The following is a 20,933-nucleotide window of genomic DNA, read 5'->3' on the forward strand; positions in this document are numbered from 1 at the left end:
CAGTTTTGAGTAACTTGAGGGGTGTAGTTTCTACAATAGGGTCATTTATGGGGGGTTTCTATTATGTAAGCCCCACAAAGTGACTTCAGACCTGAACTGGTCCTTAAAAAGTAGGTTTTGGAAATTTTCTTAAAAATTTTAAGAATTGCTTCTAAAATTCTAAGCCTTCTAACTTTCCAAAAAAATAAAATGACATTTACAAAATGATGCCAACATAAAGTAGACATATGAGGAATGTTAAGTAATAAAGTAATTTTATGAAGTACCACTTTGTTTTAAAAGCAGAGAAATTGAATTTTTATTTATTTTTTTGTAAATTTGGGATTTTTTCACAAATAAAGGTGAAATAGATTGACTCAAATTGATGACTATCATGAAGTACAATGTGTCACGAGAAAACAATATCTGAATGGCTTGGATAATTAAAAGCGTTCCAAAGTTATTGCCACATAAAGTGACACTTGTCAGATTTGCAAAAATCAGCCTGGTCCTTAAGGGGTTAAAGGCCCGTCCCTGCCTTCCAAGACACTTCACTTTTTTATTTTTCTGCTCCCATAGCTGTATGAAATCTTATTTTTTTTGTGGGACAGCTTTGTGCCACTTGAGGGGTGTTTATTGTGCTTTTTGTCTTTTTCTTTTTTTTTTTTTCTTTTTCTTTTCTTTTCTTTTCCTGAAACAAAAGTGTTTTCCTTCTTCTTACAGCAAGCTGAACAGCTCGGACGCGAGGACCAACATAGATTACATCGAAACAAGAAGCTTGTCCTGATGGTTGATTTAGATCAGACGTTAATCCATACTACGGAGCAGCACTGCCAGCATATGTCTAGAAAGGTATTTTCCTGCTGCCTGTTTGCAGTTCAGATTTGGATAAAAGTACTTTTCAATGGATTTGTATCTCCTGACTGTATTTACTAGTGTGCAGAAAGTAAGAGGGAATTGGCTAAATCATTGGCCATTCGTTTGAAAAGGGCCTGCCACCATCTTATTAAAGGGGTTCTGCAGTTTGTTTAAACTGATGATCTATCCTCTGGATAGATTATTAGCATCTGATCGGCGGGGGTCTGACACGTGGAACCCCCGCCGATCAGCTGTTTTAGAAGGCAGTGGCACTCCAGGTGCGCCGCGGCCTTCTCACTGTTTACTGCAGGCCCAGTGACGTCACGACTAGTATCAATGGCCTGGCCACGGCTAAGCTCTGTTCACTTGAATGGAGTTTAGCCGCGCCCAGGCCATTGATACTAGTCATGACGTCACCTGGCCCTGCAGTAAACAGTGAGAAGGCCGCGGCGCGTGTAACTCCCTGGGAAAAGTCTAAGGCATACCAATACGCCTCAGACTTTCCCCCCACATTCATCACCACAGTGAGCGCTGTGAACGTTAGGCAGCGCAACGATGCTGCCTGTGCCTGAAATAACCCATAGCAAAGCTCCATACAGTAAGGAGCTTTGGTATTGGTTGGTAAAGGTGTGCGCCAGAGCGATACAGGTTGGGTCAGGCAGGGGAAGCTGGCGGGAGCTGGAAGAAGGAGGGGCCGGCTCCAGGGGTGGCTGTTGTAAGGAGAGCAGGACGCGCTGCCCGAGGACCTTAGGAAACATGACAGGGCCGCTGGAGAGGTAAGGAGCCGTGGACTCATGTGACTGGTCCCTGGCGACCCTGCTCCCCCCTCCTCCTGTCACCCCACTAGTGACCCTGCTCCCCTCTCCTCCTGTCACCTCACTAGTGACCCTGCTCCCTCCTCCTCCTGTCACCTCACTAGTGACCCTGCTCCCCTCCTGTCACCTCACTAGTGACCCTGCTCTCTCCTCCTCCTGTCACCCCACTAGTGACCCTGCTCTCTCCTCCTCCTGTCACCTCACTAGTGACCCTGCTCCCTCCTCCTGTCACCCCACTAGTGACCCTGCTCCCCCCTCCTCCTGTCACCCAACTAGTGACTCTGCTCCCCTCTCCTCCTGTCACCCCACTAGTGACCCTGCTCCCTCCTCCTCCTGTCACCCCACTAGTGACCCTGCTCCCTCCTCCTGTCACCCCACTAGTGACCCTGCTCCCCTCTCCTCCTGTCACCCCACTAGTGACCCTGCTCCCCTCTCCTCCTGTCACTTCACTAGTGACCCTGCTCCCTCCTCCTCCTGTCACCTCACTAGTGACCCTGCTCCCCTCCTGTCACCTCACTAGTGACCCTGCTCTCTCCTCCTCCTGTCACCTCACTAGTGACCCTGCTCCCCCCTCCTCCTGTCACGCCACTAGTGACCCTGCTCCCCCCTCCTCCTGTCACCCAACTAGTGACCCTGCCCCCCCCCCCCACTCCTGTCACCCCACTAGTGACCCTGCTCCTTCCTCCTCCTGTCACCCCACTAGTGACCCTGCTCCTTCCTCCTCCTGTCACCCCACTAGTGACCCTGCTCCCCCCATCCTCCTGTCACCCCACTAGTGACCCTGCTCCCCCCATCCTCCTGTCACCCCACTAGTGACCCTGCTCCCCCCATCCTCCTGTCACCCCACTAGTGACCCTGCTCCCCCCATCCTCCTGTCACCCCACTAGTGACCCTGCTCCCCCCATCCTCCTGTCACCCCACTAGTGACCCTGCTCCCCCCGTCACCCCACTAGTGACCCTGCTCCCCCCGTCACCCCACTAGTGACCCTGCTCCCCCCATCCTCCTGTCACCCCACTAGTGACCCTGCTCCCCCCATCCTCCTGTCACCCCACTAGTGACCCTGCTCCCCCCATCCTCCTGTCACCCCACTAGTGACCCTGCTCCCCCCATTCTCCTGTCACCCCACTAGTGACCCTGCTCCCCCCTTCCTCCTGTCACCCCACTAGTGACCCTGCTCCCCCCATCCTCCTGTCACCCCACTAGTGACCCTGCTCCCCCCATCCTCCTGTCATCCCACTAGTGACCCTGCTCCCCCCATCCTCCTGTCACCCCACTAGTGACCCTGCTCCCCCCTTCCTCCTGTCACCCCACTAGTGACCTTGCTCCCCCCTTCCTCCTGTCACCCCACTAGTGATCCTGCTCCCCCCTTCCTCCTGTTACCCCACAGGGAAGAAGCTGAACAGACTCCACCGACTATGATGGGATCCGTTTCTGTTCGGCACCCTGTCTTTTTACCGGACACAAAAGTGCTGCATACAAGGCTTTTTTGTCTGGTCTTTCCACAGAATCTGCAACAGAGGCTCCAAACGCAGATTTGAAGGCCTACGTATTATGTATTTTAGTAATGCTCACACGTGCCCCCTCACAGTGTTTGCATTTCTTTCTGGCAAATCTACCTGGTATGGCCCGTGAAATTGATACCATGTCTAGTGCGGACCTTAGGCGAAAAAATGGTTGGGCACCACTGATATACACTATAGCTTCACCACACGGAGATCTGCTCAGAAAGCTGATCGGCATATTACTGCTGTATTCACAGGCACAATATAGAACTATATAGACACCAGTAATGCTATAGCTTGGTAGTTAAGTGGTTGGTTTTATATGTAGAGATCCCTGGTTTGAATTTTGGGAGAGACATCCATTTTTTTTCTTTCTGAGCTATATAGTGTGTATGATATGTTGATGCTAGGACACCGCTCTTAGACACAGCTCAGCCTGATGTCTAGCCCTGTCAATCAATGGGAGGGGGGCGTGTGCAGAGCACAGGGGGCGTTACAGAGCAGTGCTCAGAATATTCAGCCCCGCCTCTGAGTGCTCCATGTCTGGTTTAATAGGGTCGAGCCTCTTTAATGCATAGTGCACACACAGCTATGTCTACAAGGTGCTCCCCAAATCTGTCATAAGCAGCTTAGGAGAGATCTTGCAGACAAAGCATTTCGAGGAGCATTTGATAAGGTATTTATGCTACTATTGTGCTGTTTTGCTGGCCGTTTTTTGCGTTTCGTACACGGTCCGTATACGGAACCATTCATTTCAATGGTTCCGCAAAAAAAACGGAATGTACTCCGTATGCATTCCGTTTCCGTATTTCCGTTTTTCCGTTCCGTTGAAAGATAGAACATGTCCTATATTTGGCCGCAAATCACGTTCCGTGGCTCCATTAAAGTCTATGGGTCCGCAAAAAAAGGAATGCATACGGAAATGCATCCGTATGTCTTCCAAATCCATTCCGTTTTTTGCGGAACCATCTATTGAAAATGTTATGCCCAGCCCAATTTTTTCTATGAAATTACTGTATACTGTATTTGCCATACAGAAAAACAAAACGGAAACAAAAAACGGAACAACTGATCCGTTTAAAACGGACCGCAAAACACTGAAAAAGCCATACTGTCGTGTGAAAGAGGCCTTAGTTAGGACACCATAAAACTGGTGACAGGGCATCTGTCAGCTTATTTGTACCTATGAAACTGGCTGACCTGTTACATGTGCGCTTGGCAGCTGAAGGCATCTGTGTTGGTCCCGTGTTCATATGCATTGCTGAGAAAAAAAAGAACTGCAAATGAGCCTCTAGAAGCAACGGGGGCATTGCCATTGCAGAGAGAGTTGGGTTCCTCCTAGAGGCTCATTTGCATATATTAAAACTTCATTTTTCCCAGAAATGCGGACACATATTAACATGGCACCAACACAGATGCCTTCAGCTGCCAAGTGCACATGCAACAGGTCAGACCGTTTCATAGGTACAAATCTGCTGACAGAAGCCCTTTAAGTACACAAGCATGAGAAGGGGGAGTAAACATGGCTGCAGCCTAAGAGATCAATGCTCTGCTTTTCCAGTTTATTTTCATGGTCTGTAATTGTGATATCTGAGCAAAGAGCAGATAACAAAGACGCATAAGGAGAGTGTTGTGTTTGGATTCTGGATTTTGTTCCTCTTTAACTCTAATTTCTTTTTTTGCAGGGCATATTCCACTTCCAGTTAGGCAGAGGAGAGCCGATGTTACATACTCGTTTGCGCCCGCATTGTAAAGAATTCTTAGAGAAAATTGCCAAACTTTATGAGCTGCATGTTTTTACCTTTGGAAGCAGACTTTATGCACATACGATTGCTGGTCAGTATCTGATAGGAGTCCTGTTGAATGCTTTTTTTTTTTTATATGTAAGGAGAATAACCACTTCAACTTTTATAAAAGCTCCTTCAAGGAGTTTTGCCCTCTGGACAAGGCTTCTTACAATAAGGCTGTGCTTGCTGATCAGCTGTAATTGTCAGGGAAAACTCTATAGAGATATTTATACGCTTCAAATGAATGGGGAACCAAAACTGTGCCTTAGGGCGCTTTCAGACGAGCGTATTGAGATCCGTCAGTATTCTGGCTCAGGATCCTGATGATATACCATCAGTATTGTCATCAGGCCTTACATGCGTATTTCTTCCTTCCTTCATTATTTATGCACTGCACAGACTGTACTGTGCGTATTTGGAAACAAACTCGGACATGCTGCGGATTTCAAATGCTGACAGAAATTATCCGCCCACGTGAATGAATGGAGCATTCATTAACATTAGCAGCGGATTCCGTTACATTAAATCCAGACCATATGCGCATTGCAAATACGCTCTGAAAGCAGCATAACCAACCCAGCACTGTGTCGGTGGTTACAACGTTGCCCCTTTTTCAGTGCCATCAATGTGTCATTTGAACAAGATTTTTTTTTTTTTGTAGTGACTAAATTCATAATGTCTTTTATAGTGGTAGGAGCCCTGTACTACGCTATCTCCAGCAGTGAATGGAACGGTAGCATGTAAGCTCCATCTGCCACTCTAATCATACGGGGACCATGGGACCCCCCCTTTCTCATGGTTGGTGGGAGTCCCAGCTAGGGGCTGGTATAGACCTCAGCTATAACTTACCTTTTTATCGCCACTTTAGAAAAGTGGTGTGCGCCATAACTTGCGTTTTTTTTTTTACTCCACAATAGTGACGTAAACACTCTAGTAAATGCCCCTGAATAAATCAGCTCCTGTCCATTGTTTCTATGGCCCATGTAGCTGCTTCCAAAATTTAGGAGGGGATATTTATCAAACTGGTGTAAAGTAGAACTGGCTTAGTTGCCCATAGCAACCGGATTCTACCTTCTTATTTCTTTAACAGCTCCTTTGGAAAATGTAAGATGGAATCTGATTGGTTGCTATGGGCAACTGAGCCAGTTCTACTTTACACCAGTTTGATAAATCTCCCCCAGGTAGTGTGAAAATGCAGGGTTATATAGAGTTTTAATAATATAGATAGTGACAAAGAAAAACAAAAACTCACCAAAAATTCTAAAAAAGTTTAACATGAAAAAGTGATTTTGAATAATGTCATTTTCTGATGACTCATTGCCTTTTAAAATGAACGTCCACCCGTGAATAACATATATACGTAATCTAAAATTGCGTGATTCTGCACAGCAGTCTCCGTACAGGTCAGAGCTCTAAATCCCCCGCATAGATATGTTTGAACGATATTGTGCTGGCTGCCTGCAGCGGCCACTAGAGGGAGCCTACTGCCCACTATTGAACTTGAAGAAGTTGTCTCATCATGGACAATGGGGGCATATCGCTAGGATATGCCCCCATTGTCTTATAGGTGCGGGTCCCACCATTGAGACCCACACCTATATTGAGAACGGAGACCCACAAGTGAAGGAGGGCACACTGCGCATGCACTGCCGCCCTCCATTCATTTTCTATGGGGTCAGCGAAAATAGCCGGGCGCTGGCTCGGCTATTTCCATCAGCCCCATAGAAATGAATGGGAGCAGGGGCCGCGCATGTGTGGTACGCTCCTATTCACTTCTATGGGGAGAGTCCTCCAGCCACCACCTTGCGGGGCTCCGTTTTCGATATAGGTGCGGTTCCCTATAAGACAGTGGGGGGCATATCCTAGCGATATGTCCCCACTGTCTATGATGAGACAAACCCTTTAATAATAACAGTAATTAGTAAGCCTCCTCACCAGCACGGTCTACAGGGAACAATATGCATCTCGGTATCAGAAAAAAATGAGTTTTGGCCAACAATTACCCAACACGCCTAAAAGTGACATTTTATGCCAGGACACATTTTACCAACCGCGCTGTGGGACTGTGATGGGTTCAGATGTTGCACCGCCATGCGCAATCTGCTAGATGTCATGGTTTGCTAAGGAACCCTTCTAGATTTCTCTCTGGCAGGAACTTCAGCTCACTTTACATTCTGATCACGGCAAGATTAATTTCTTGGACACGTGGCTAATAAAAGAGAATAGGGGAAACACAAGCACTGATTAGGGGTGAGCGAATCGAGCTTTGGATCCAAAATCCAAAGTCGGTTCGTTCCAAAACTTCCTTCTAATGCTGTACAGAGACCTGTGTCTGTGTGCGCTTCAGCGAGGCAGAACTCGTTAAGTCTGAAGTCGTGCCAGATTTTGATGAACTTCGGCCTTCGATTCTGCAACTTTAAAAACGGGAAGAATAAAACTGCAGCACTCGCCGGTCTTCAATTCATGCTGGTTTATTCACCAATAATTGCGACGTTTTGACCTCTCGGTCTTTCTGAAGCAAGGTTCGCTTGAGAACGACAGAGAGGTCGAAACGTCGCAATTTTTGGTGAATAAACCAGCATGAATTGAAGAGCGGCGAGTGCTGCAGTTTTATTTTTGATTTTATTCTGGGTGATTTGGGGGTGCTACAGACTGGTATCCAGCACTGCGGGCCCCACCTCCATAGAGACTTTTTGTTATAGATTCGTAAGTGATGCTACTTTTTTTTCTTGTTTTAAAAACCGGACTCCGAAGTCGGCTTCGGTACTGAAGTACCAGCCGATACTGAAGCAGACTTCGGATTCCTGTTTTTAAATCAAAGGCCGAAGTTCTTCACCGATAGGTCTCCGCACAGCATTAAAACAAAGTTCGTACTGATCTACAATCTGTAAGTACTGATCTAAAAGCACAGATCGCAGTAGTTTATTGCTGTGCAACAGGAACCATCCACTGGCTGTGAAAGTCCCTCCCTTATTCCCAATATCCGAGAGTAAGAGGCATCGTCACCGAACCAGAGGAGTGTAAGATCAAACTAAATGAAATGACAGCTAAATTTAGAGAAGGGGAATATCCCAACAGATTGCAGAACTACGTACATTACAACATAATAAAACTACAAAGAAACTTACCATTTGTAGTTAAATATCACAGTGGATTAACAAAATAAGAACAATGATAAATAGACACTGGGATGTGGTATCCAAATGTATCCAAATTGTATCCTGAGGCTAGGTCATCAATATTAAAATTCTTTTAATAATCTTTATTGTAAAAAAATATTGGAATATTAGCTGGCAGACAGTATGTGCCAGTGTATGCGCATAGCTCTTCTTTTAACACAAGAGGGCAGTATAGGGCTGCAGGAATGTAAAATGTATTAGTGATAAAGTAGATTTTATTTCAGAGCAATTTTAAAAACCTAATTGCTTCTCAAACTGTACGGTAGACTAGTGAGATGCTCCCTAGTTGTCGGTGAGGTGCAGCTCAGGAGAGTTCTCACACAAGTGATCCTAAGGCCGAATGCACACGGCCGAGAGCGGTCCGTGGTAACCCGGCCGGGATTCCTGCTGACCGCAGGAGCGCACGGTGTCATTGGTTGCTATGACGCCGTGCGCTTCATGCCGCCGCTGCACTACAGTAATACACTCGTATAGATCATGCGGCATGAAGCGCACGGCGTCATAGCAACCAATGACGCCGTGCGCTCCTGCTGTCAGCAGGAATCTCGGCCGGGTTACCACGGACCGCTCTCGGCCGCGGAACATGGTCATGTGCATTCGGTCTAAGGTACACAGTGCTTTCTGTAGCTGTACTCCTCTCTGACTTACAAACGTTATTTAGGAGTCAGGTCTGGCTGGTGAGCCCCAGGTAGAAATAGCTTGAGACGTTAGTCTTATTTTTGTTTTTTCTTCTTTGTAGTTTAGCAATATGTTTTTTTTATTTTTATTTTTTTCATGCAATTTTACTTTTTATGTATTTTTCAAAAAGTTACACAGCCTTTTATGTAAAAGGAGAAGTTTGTGTTCAGTCCCACATTTTTGTCATTCAAAAACCTTCTTGAAGAATTTGTTTTTCAACAATTAGAGAGATGTACCCGTTTTTTTTACTTTAAACAATGATTGGACAAATTGACAGTAGGATGTCCTACATAAGAATCACATTACACGTGAGGGTCTCCATTTTTTGTGTCTCTCTCAATCCTACACTTGTCCCATTAAAGGGAACCTGTCACCAAAAAATCGCTTATTAGGCTGTTCAGAGTACCTTTATAGTGCTGCATAGTAGTTTCCTATTGCACTTTTTCTTCGTTTTTCAGCATTTAGCCTCATTGAGAAATCAATGTTTTATTCAGCCGCTGCCCCCTGCTTCAAGTCAGGCTTGAAGTCAAGGGGGCAGCGGCCTAGTGTCTCCAATCCTGCTCTCCCCGTCGCCTTGATTGACACGCCGCATCTCAGTGCCGGAACCGCGCTCTCAGCCCGCATGCGCAGTAAAGGGCTGCTGTAGCGTGATCACGGCTCCGGCTCGTACACTCAGCCAGCTTCAGTCTCGCTACAGCGCATGCGCCCGCTCTGTATGCGCAGGTAGAGAAGATGCCGGGCGCGAGTATGTAAGGCTGGCGGGCACATGCGCTGTAGCGAGACTGAAGCCGGCTGAGTGTACAAGCCGGAGCCGGGATCGCACTACAGCAACCCTTTACTGCGCATGCGGGCTGAGATCGCGGTCCCGGCACTGAGATCCGGCTTGTCAATCAAGGCGGCGGGAGGCGGGGAGAGCAGGATTGGAGACGACTAGGCCGCTGCCCCCTTGACTTCAAGCCCGACTTGAAGCACGGGGCAGCAGCTGAATAAAACATTGATTTCTCAATGAGGCTAAATGCTGGAAAACGAAGAAAAAGTGCAATAGGACACTACTATGCAGCACTATAAGGTACTCTGAACAGCTTAATAAGTGATTTTTTTTGGTGACAGGTTCCCTTTAAAGGGGTTTTCTGAGACTTTAACATGTCTACTTCGGATTGACCATCGGTGTTTGGACTGTAAGGGTCTGAACTCCTTGACCCATATGAAACACTGGTTTTGTGTCTGCTGCTTGATGTGACCAAAGAAACAAGATCACCCAGTTACACTGGTGTGAGAGGGGTATAACGTGGAGAGGGGTAAAGCGAGGAAAATGGGATTTTACAATGTGTCTAATGCACAGAAATGTTTCTTTTCTTTTCTAGGGTTTTTAGATCCTGAGAAGAAGCTTTTCTCACATCGAATCCTGTCTAGGGATGAATGTATAGATCCATTTTCCAAGACTGGAAACCTTAGGTTTGTCTTTTGAGCATGTTTTTTATTCTCGTACACCGTGCCTCCTGCCTGCTCTCCTCGGTGCCGTTCTGCACAGAAGGTTGTCTGAGGGGACTTGTGTGGCTGTATAGAGGAACGTGGTTCCCATGGTAGCTGCAGGATGGTGATATGAGAACACAAAGTTTGTGTCAACGGTGCGGATCCTTATATAAGAGACTAATATAAAGTTGTTTGTGTTTAACTGGTTGCAGTGCAGTCACCCATCGTGCTTGGAATAGGAGATAAATAATTTAGTGTGTGGACGTGTACCAGTGAGCTACAAGCCTGCTGTCTTTTATGTTATTTATTTTGTGCACAATGTTCTTAAGGTGATTCTTTAAGATGTTTATCGTCTGTTTTCCAATTTTAAGGAATTTGTTTCCATGTGGGGACTCTATGGTCTGCATCATTGATGATCGAGAAGATGTTTGGAAGTTTGCTCCCAATTTGATTACAGTTAAAAAGTATGTCTACTTTCAAGGTACGGGTGATATCAATGCACCTCCTTGTTCCAGAGAAGCACAGATGAGGAGCAGAGGTTAGTGATTTAAGAAGCGTTCAATCGTTATTTTTGGGATTTTGCAGAGATTAAAGGATATGTCCTCATGTGAACAATGATTACCATCTATATCAGGGATGGCCAACCTGCGGCTCTCCAGCTGTTGAAAAACTACAACTCCCAGGCTGCCTACAGCAGGGCATGGTGGGAATTGTAGTTTTACAACACCTGGAAAGCCACAGGTTGGCCATCCCTGATCTATACAATGTTATTTAAAGAGGACCTGTCACCACAAAATTGCAAAGCAGTCTGCGGGCATCATGGTATAGAGGAGCAGGAGGAGATGAGCAGATCGATATATATAGTGGTAAAAGATTTTGTAAAACTTGTAATTTTGACATTTATATCTCGTCTATTTCCAACTTAATTAAGACTTCCTCTGTGAACAGCTCTCAGTACATGGGGGATGTGTTATCGGTGACTGACAGCAATCTGTGTATACTCACTTATACAGAAAAAGCTACCCATATACTGATGGCTGTTCACTGGGGAAGTCTTAAGTTAGAAATAGTAGCGATCTAAATGACAAGTTTTACTGAATCTTTTCCCACAAAACTATATATCAATCTGCTCAGCTCCCCCTGCTGTAGGACATGCTGCCTGCAGGTTGTACTGTATTTTGTGGTGATGGGTCCTCTAAGTCAGTGTTTCCCAACCAGTGTTCCTCCAGCTGTTGCAAAACTACAACTCCCAGCATGCCCGCTGTCCGGGCATGCTGGGAGTTGTAGTTTTGCAAAAGCTGGAGGCACACTGGTTGGGAAACACTGCTCTAAGTAACCTTGTTAATACATTGTATTGCTTGTTTTGTACATCACATTACTATGCAATGCCTTGTGTAAAGTCTATAGTTACAGATATGCAATCTTCACAACCAGCGTGTAGTATCCACAAAACAGGCAGAGCATGCTGGGGGAATTCTGCTCTGAATCCTGTGATTGTATCTTTGTGATTATCTCACAGATTTAGAAAGGTAATGAGAGAGAGGTACAGAGAGAGATGGATGGAGAGAGAGAGGGATATGCACAAAGGGGTTGTCTCACTTCAGCAAATGGCATTCATCATGTAGAGAAAGTCAAGCCAGCAAAGGAGGCAATATGGACAATCGCAATACATTAGTTGTAATATTTTCATGTCAAGTATGTCAGTAATAGTAGTACACATTATTTTCTGGAATATATGGGTCATATTGCCATCTCTGTTTCCATTTCTATGATTTTTTTTTCCCCTTTGCAGTAAGCAAAGTGTCGGGGACAGCTCAACAGTCGGAGACGCTTGCACAGGATCCTGATCAGTCAAAGAGCCTTCCTGTAGAGGAGCAGAGTAATGGACTTGGGAAAAGCACGAAGGAAGTTAATGGCAGCCCATCAGGCACTGAACCATTAGAAAAGGATTCTAGTACTAATGATGGAGTAGTGGAGCAGGACCCTGCTATAAGTCGGCGTTCTTCTGTCGATGATGGTAAAAATGTGACACTGTCAGAAGCTGAGCCATCTGTAGAACCAGAGGATGGGACATCGGCGGCCAAATCTCAAGCAAAGACTGGTGCCGCAAAAGATCTAGATTTTGACCTCTCTAGTGATAGTGACAGTGAGACTGATGTGAAGAAATCGCCATCCCCTTCTTCTTCCGGGAGTGAAAGTGAATGTAAAAGAAGTTGGAGGAAATCCAAAAAGCCAGAGCAGGTGTCTCAGGAATGTTCTGCGGAGTCTGTACCTGGCAAACAGTGGACTGAAAATCACAGTAGTGACAAAAGACTATTATCTGAAACGAAAGATAAACTATTATTGCAGGAGGAGGCGATGGAGGTTCAGGGAGCAGAACAGGACACTCTTATTGACTTGGGAAATGGTTGCACTGATAAGAAGGAGGTAGAAACGGAGTCCCAGAATAGTGAGCAGTCTGGAATAACAGTAGGAGAATCTCTAGATCAGAGCATGGAAGAAGAAGATGACGACAGTGATGACCTAGATGAAGATGATCACTTAATATACCTAGAGGAAATCCTTGTCAGGGTACATACAGATTACTATGCAAAGTACGAGAAATACCTCAAGAAGGAGTTAGATGAAGTTCCAGATATTCGTACAATTGTGCCAGAGCTGAAGAGTAAAGTTTTGGAAAACACTGTTATTGCCTTCAGTGGCCTTCATCCCACAAACTTTCCTGTCGAGAGGACGCGGGAATATTACCATGCAAGATCTTTGGGTGCAAAAATCTGCAAACACCTGGTTTTAAATGATGATGACCCTGGCAAGGTGACTCATCTTATTGCAGCACGAGCAGGTAGGCAAACCTGTATCACCTGAAATTCATCACAATGTGTTGACCCCAATACAGTTATGTATATGAACAGTAACCAGATATGCCCACATGATCCTAAGACTAGAGGATTCATGCATGCACCTTATAAATTCTTCACTCTATGCGTGTACACTTCTGCATGCTTGAGAGTTGTAGAATTTCCATAACATTCAGGGTAGTAGCCTAAACTCAAGCCCAATTCATATACGCTATTAGGGAATTCTGGGTTAATAGACCATATCCTCATCCCGGAGCTAGGGCGGAGAGCAGTTACAAAAAGCATCTCTTGTTCTGGAAAACTTGTCCTGTCCTGTGTTAAACAGATAAGGCCTGTTTCACACCTGTGTTTTGCAGATCAGGCCGGACGCGGCCCCATTCATTATAATAGGGACTGACTGAGATCCGGCCGCAACCTGTCAAATATGCAGAGAATTGGCTGGACGAAAACTGCTGTTGCGCAGCTGATTTCATCCGGCCAATTCTCGGCATGTTTGTCCGGTTGCGGCCGGATCTCCGCCGGTCGTCATTATAGCGAATGGCAACAGCAGGTGTCAGCTAGCATCTGGCAGTGCTGGATCCAGACATCTCCGGCAGGCTGCTCCCCTGCCGAAACAGCCTGTCAGAGGTGCCCAGCGTTTGTGTAAAACTAGCCGAAGCCACTGGTTTGAACATAATGTCTGGCAAAAATGCAGGTGATATGATGAAATGAGTAAGGCCTCTTTCACACTTGCGTTGTTGGGATCCGGCTTGCACTTCCGTTGCTGGAGGTGCCCGCCGGATCCGGAAAAACGCAAGTGTACTGAAAGCATTTGAAGACGGAACCGTCTTCCAAATGCTTTCAGTGTTACTATGGCACCCAGGACGCTATTAAAGTCCTGGTTGCCATAGTAGGAGCGGGGAGCGGGGGAGCGGTATACTTACAGTCCGTGCGGCTCCCGGGGCGCTCCAGAATGACGTCAGAGCGCCCCATGCGCATGGATGACGTGATCCATGCGATCACGTGATCCATGCGCTTGGGGCGCCCTAAAGTCACTCTGGAGCGCCCGGGGAGCCGCACGGACGGTAAGTATGCTGCTCCCCCGCTCCCCGCTACACTTTACCATGGCTGTCAGGACTTTAGCGTCCCGGCAGCCATGGTAACTACTCTGAAAAAGCTTAAGGCCGGATCCGGATCAATGCCTTCCAATGGGCATTAATTCCGGATCCGGCCTTGCGGCAAGTGTTCCGGATTTTTGGCCGGAGCAAAAAGCGCAGCATGCTGCGGTATTTTCTCCGGCCAACAAACGTTCCGTTCCGGAACTGAAGACATCCTGATGCATCCTGAACGGATTTCTCTCCATTCAGAATGCATTAGGATAAAACTGATCAGGATTCTTCCGGCATAGAGCCCCGACGACGGAACTATATGCCGGAAGAAAAGAACGCAGGTGTGAAAGAGCCCTAAAACCTGGAAAATGGTCCACCAGTTCAGCACTACCACTCTGGTGCTCCTGCCAGTCTGATGCTGTCATGCAGTGATCATAGGGTGGCTACCCACATGGGACTGCTGCAGCCAGTCATTTAGGCTCTACAGTTTGATGGCATAACTTTTGGGCAAAAAGATAATTGGTATCAATGATATTTAAAGCTATTAATATTGTAAATGTTTTGTGTCAACCCTATTAAACTAGTCATACTGTGTGGTAGGGTTGATCCCGCTTATTAAAAGGATACCTGTCTTGTAGGGCTGGGAGATTTTGCAAAAAAAATATTAAAAAATTCTACATTATTATAAATTTTAAGGGTCCATTCACACGTCCGCAATTCTGTTCCGCATTTTGCGTAACGGAATTGCGGACCCATTTATTTCTATGGGGCCGCACGATGTGCTGCCCGGAAATGCGGACCCGCACTTCCGGGTCCGCATTTCCATTCCTGAAAAAAATAGAACATGTCCTATTCTTGTCCAATTGCGGACAAGATTAGGCATATTCTATTATAGTGCCGACGATGTGCGGTCCACAAAATGCGGAACGCACATTGCCGGTGTCCATGTTTTGCGGATCCATGGATCTGCAAAACACACACGGATGTGTGAATGGACCCTAAGGACGATTAGGCTAGTTTCACATGTGCGGCACAGCTGGCTGATCCAGCATATTGCCATGCCAGATCTGGAGAACTACGGCAGGCTGTTCTCTGTCGCAGATGTGAAGCTAGCATTTTTTTATAAGTTTTTTTGTGGGAAAAATTGTAGTTGGTGGTGATATCATTTAGAGAAGATTTAATTTTATCAACTTATTTTTTTGACATGTAATGGAAAAAACAAGCTATTCAGCTATTGTATTTTCTTTTATGGGTCAGTACGATTATGTTGATACCAAATATGTATATTTTTTTTTTTTTTTTTTTTTTTACTAATTGCACAATAGCAGCACGTGTCATGAAGAAACAATAGTCTATATCAGGCATGCTCAACCTGCTTCCCTCCAGCTATTGCAAAATTACAACTCCCATCATTCCCGGACAGCCTACAGCTATCAGCCTACAGAAGGGCATGGTGGGAGTTGTAGTTTTACAACTGTTGGAGGGCCGCAGGTTGAGCATGCCTGGTCTATATCACTACATTCCAAGAACCAGAACGGTACCATTTTGGGGTACATAGACTTCTTGATCAACATTTATCGGTAATTCTTTTTTGGGGAGTGGGATAGGGGGGAAAAAACAATTCTTTTATTTGGTGCATTTTTGTACATTGGTCATGGGGCAGTATACCATGTTATCTTTATTCTACGCATTGTGGTGAACTTGGCAATACCAAATATGGGGGGGGGGGGGGGGGTTACCATTTTTACAAAATGAAACCACTTTTTTTTATGGAAAAGTATATTTATTTTTTTGCTCTCACTAGGGAACATCACTTTAAGAATGCATTAGTGTACAGTACTTTGTATACCAATGCATCATAGGCTATTATGTTGTGTCTGCGGCACAGTCTAAAAGCTCATTCACATGACCGTAAGGGTTCCATGCCCGTGTTGCGGACCATAAACGGTGGGTCCGTAATATACAGGCACCGGCCACGTGCACTCGGTCCTCGAGGTACAGCAAACAATAGGACATGTCCTATCTTTTGCAGTGCAGAGGCACGGATCGGAAGCCCACGGAAACACTCCGAAGTGCGGTTGGTGCCTGTGCATTGTGGACCTCTATCTGAGGTCCGCAGCACGGGCAGGGAGCCCTTACGGTCGTGTGAATGAGCCCTAATAGACATATAGTCATGGCTGGACTGCGGGCCTTTGTTAGGCCCTGGGCTGCCATGGCAACGTGTCGGCACTCCCCAGTTGTCTTCACGTGAGACTGGTGGTGTGTAACTGCCAAGATGCTGCAGTCTTGATTGGAGATGCCTCTGATCCAACTGTGCTGGGCTCCTGTGGTGTCACCACGTCCTATGGTAAGGACTGAAATAGCACTCCAGAAGAAAAAATTAAATATGATGACTTCTAAAAAACCAAATTGTCAGACACGAAAATGGTAAATTAATCAAATCTCTTCCTTATGAAAATCTGACTTTTATTCTTTATGCAAATGATGTCAGAGCACCGAGAGGTGTGGCCAGCCTTAGGCCCTGCCCCTCCGTGCACTGAAGCCCTCGTTTGCATAAAGAATGAAAGTGGTTTTCCTTCACAACTATTTTTTTTACAAGACTGGTATCAATTTAATAAGCAGGATCAACCTTACCAGACAATATGACTAGTTTACTGGGGTTGACCCTGCGGACTGATGTTCTTTAGTTTATCTTGCTTTTCATTTCCAGGTACTGAGAAAGTCAGGCAAGCACAGAACAGCAAACGCCTTCTTGTTGTCAACCCCGATTGGCTTTGGAGCTGTCTGGAAAGATGGGAAAGGGTAGAAGAACAACTGTTTCCGCTAAAGGAAGATTATTTGAAATCTCAGAGGTTGGTGCAATCCGTTCCCTTCTTATGATTGATCCGTGTGTGATGTAAAAATCCACATATATATATATAGCTGTAATCTACATAACGGATGAGGTATCTCAGAATACACAGTGTTACATGTCTGGGTCCTTAGGTCCTGCGCTCTGTTCTGCTGAGAGTCGTAAATGCTTGTATTCGCCATAATAGAACAATGCTGGATCATTTTTCTTTCAACTGTTTTGGGCTATTCCTTTTATTCCTACTAGAAATGTATGAACCAGTTGACAACTGAATGTTTTCCAGTTGGGCATACGGCTCTGTATATTCTGACACTGTCCAGTAGGGATCGACCGATATTGTGGTTTTTTTATTTTATAGAACAGATACCGATAATATGTGAACTTTCAGGCTGATAGCCGATAATTTATACCGATATTTTATATCTTATAATATATTATATTAGTTGGTAGTCACTGAGGTGGTGGAAATTTGCAGGCACTAGTAAATTATAAATGTAAATTATACATTAATAAAGCCCTTAGTTGGTAGTCAATTTTTAATTTACATTTCTAATATACTAGTGCCAAATGCCAATTTCCACACTATCCTCACTGACTTTATTAACTTCTATCAGACCTCAGAACAAACCATTATTAACCCCTATCAGACCTCAGATCAGACCTTTTTATTGACCCCTATCAGACCTCAGATGAATAAAATAAAAAACTCCTCACCTCTCCTGCGCCGAGGCTCCTCTTCATCTCCGGGCCCGGCGTCTCTCGCTCCCTTGTGTTCTCAAGCCCGCGCTGCACTGTCACCTGATAGTGTGCGCACTATGACCTGACGCTGCACGCTACGTCCTGACGCTGTGCGGGGTCAGAACAGTGCAGCGCGGGCCCCATCAAAGAAGACCAGGGAGGGTGAGTATCGGAAGCGCTTGCTGCTCTTCTTCCCGCTCCCGGCACGCCATGCATACTAGTGCGCGCTTCCATAATGGAAGCGCTCACTAGTATTCGCTTTATACGCATTATCGGTATATCGGCAAGGTTAGACGCCGATAACGATAATTTACAAAATCCTGAATATTGGCCGATAATATTGGTACTTCCGATAATCGGTCGATCCCTACTGTCCAGTCAGTTGACAGTATCAGGATGTGCTGTGCTCTTGGTAACATCCAGTTGTTAATTTATTCTTAAATTTCTAGAGGGATTAATAGAGGAATGGCACAAAGCATAGTTGTAATAAAAGATGATTCTGATTTGTTTAATTGGGAATACAATTATTTACTAAACCGGCATGTCAGGAAAGCTGACATATTCTTCTAAACTGCAGTGGTGGAATAATTTTTTTCCTACCTCCGAATACTGTACAGAATTCAAATCATTGAAGGGGTTAGCTGCCATTCACAAATGGCGGACCCCTCGCGGGGCAGCGGCGGTGCGGGGACCTGGAGCGGCGCAGGGAGTGGGGAGCCAGGTAAGTAAAATCAGTGTGAGGGGCCCGGCATATGGTGGAGCATTTGTTAGTGTCGGATAACCCCTTTAAAGCATGCTTTTTATCCAGCAAAGGGAGATTCAGCCCTAAATCCTGCATAATGGTATATAGCTCTGGCCTACCAAAGTATATATTTTTTTAATTTCTAGTAAAATTGACTATTCACAGGTTAGTTGGTGTGTTAGGCTTAATGCACACGACTGCATCCATTTTTAGCAGTCTGCAAAACGCTGATACCGGCCGCGTGCCTCCCATGTTTTCAGCCTTCCGCAAGTCCAGCACTATGTACTGCGGACTGGAATAGGACATGTTCTATCTCTTTTTTTTTTTTTGCAAACGGCATATAGCAGGCATGGCCAGCCTGAGGCTCTCCAGCTGTTGCAAACCTACAACTCCTAGCATGCCCAGACTGACTACAACTATCAGCAGGACATGATGGGAGTTGTAGTTTTACAACTGCTGGAGAGCCACAGGTTGGCCATCCCTCTGGCATATAGTGTACTGTCCACATCTTTTGCTACCCTTTTGAAATGAATGGTTCTGCATCCAATCAGTCAAAAATGCAGACTGGATATATGGTTGTGTGCATGAGTCCAGATCACCATGTTTTATTTCCCTACTAACACCTTGTTCCCCCCCTCCTTGCTGTCATCGCTCAAAGCTGCACTGAAATACACAGTCCAGACTGCTGTACTAACATAATGGACAGGCCTCGAGTGCTCATGCTCAGTAGTCCTGACGATTTCAACGTAGTTCTAAAAAAGGATGGGGGGAGGCAGTAGGAAAATAAAAAAAAAATTGCGATCCCGACTAATTATGTGCATTACGACTCGTGTATTACTGTAGGTAATGGTCCAAAATCAGGGGGACAGATTCACTTTAAAGGGAACCTGTCCCCTCCAAAAAAACATCCCAAGCCGGCAGCAGTACCTTAGAGTAGCCAGCAGCGTGTTTGTAAGGATCATTTTCTTCCTGCAGGCAGAGAAGCAGAAGCTGTAAAAACGTTCTTTAATCCCCTGCCCGGCGAGCTTGAATTCACGGAGGCAGCGGCCTCCTTCCTTCAAGTCACGGTAACCACGCCCCCTTCCCCGCCCCTTCGCTGTGATTGACAGCGCTTATGCACATCCGTTCGGCTGGCTTTGCTGAACTACCGGTTGTCAGTCACAGCGAAGGGGCGGGGAAGGGGGCTTGGTTACCATGACTTGAAGGAAGGAGGCCGCTGCCTCCGTGAATTCAAGCTCGCCGGGCAGGGGATTAAAGAACGTTTTTACAGCTTCTGCTTCTCTGCCTGCAGGAAGAAAATGATCCTTACAAACACGCTGCTGGCTACTCTAAGGCACTGCTGCCGGCTTGGGATGTTTTTTTGGAGGGGACAGGTTCCCTTTAAATTCCATGGCCAATCAGACCACCGCCCAGAAAAGACGGTGCCGAGCTGTGAGGGGAGAATGTGGCATGCCATTCTTGGTTTTGATTCAGTGACCAGACCCCCAGTGAATGGACATTGATGGCACTTTCCGACGTTGTGCCGCCATTGTCTGTCCTGATGCAGCCCCTTTTAGTGTTCACTTTGACACTACATTAGTTATAAAGTTGATGAACTATAATGTTGATTGATTCCCAATGGAAAACTGTGCGAGGAGGTTCAGAAGTAAAACTGTGTATATAGTGTCATGTATACCGTTTGGGGCCCATGCACACAACAATTATTTTTTTTTTGCCTGTGTGCATTGTATTTTTTAAAACCCTCAAAACACATGCAAATCGCTCTTAATATTGATGAGGGTGAAAAAAACCTGATATGCAGACAAGACTGATACGGCCATGTGCATGAGACCTTGGCCTGTGAAAGCAGAATTGTTTAATGGTCTCTATCAGTCTCATCACTTGGTATCAATGAGCCTTCTTTCCAGATTTTTGTCATACACAATAATATAATAGCCTGCTGTACTATTCAGCCCATGTAAAAAAATATTTGCCCAGCTATATACAGGTAACCTAACTTACTGTTAATTTTACCATTGAAATCAATAGAGAGCTTTAGGCCCAGAAACACCACTAATCCTCACCACAAGGATGTTCGATTCTTGGAGCCTCTGTAGGAAGGAATGGGTGATGAAGAAAGAAACTGGCCAAATGATGTGTATACAAGGAGACCAGACAGAAAGGGCTTGTGTATCTAAGTAAATCTTCACCTTTAGGTCTCATGCACACAACCGTATCTTCTTATTGAATGGACAAACGGATGCGGAAAGCGCACAGATGATCCGCGTGCTTTCCGTATCCTTATAGAACATGTCCTATACTTGACTTCAAAATGTGGACCACAGACCCATTAAAGTCAATGGGTCTGCCAAATATGCCGGTCTGCAATTTGTGATCGTGTGCAT

At 45.7% G+C, this 20,933-nt stretch overlaps 1 protein-coding gene across 1 annotated transcript in view; it reads left to right on the forward strand.

Moving 5' to 3' along the window:
- The window catches only part of CTDP1 (CTD phosphatase subunit 1), an 83,836-nt gene that overhangs the window by 29,342 nt on the left and 33,561 nt on the right, over positions 1-20,933 (forward strand). Inside the window, exons 4-9 of the mRNA XM_040433499.1 lie at positions 703-831; positions 4,841-4,991; positions 10,164-10,254; positions 10,644-10,810; positions 12,065-13,114; positions 16,929-17,070. Coding sequence (XP_040289433.1) covers positions 703-831; positions 4,841-4,991; positions 10,164-10,254; positions 10,644-10,810; positions 12,065-13,114; positions 16,929-17,070 — 1,730 coding nt within the window. The remainder of the gene's footprint in view (positions 1-702; positions 832-4,840; positions 4,992-10,163; positions 10,255-10,643; positions 10,811-12,064; positions 13,115-16,928; positions 17,071-20,933) is intronic.

The sequence above is a fragment of the Bufo bufo genome, chromosome 5, assembly GCF_905171765.1.
Source record: "Bufo bufo chromosome 5, aBufBuf1.1, whole genome shotgun sequence".
Lineage (NCBI taxonomy): Eukaryota > Metazoa > Chordata > Amphibia > Anura > Bufonidae > Bufo > Bufo bufo.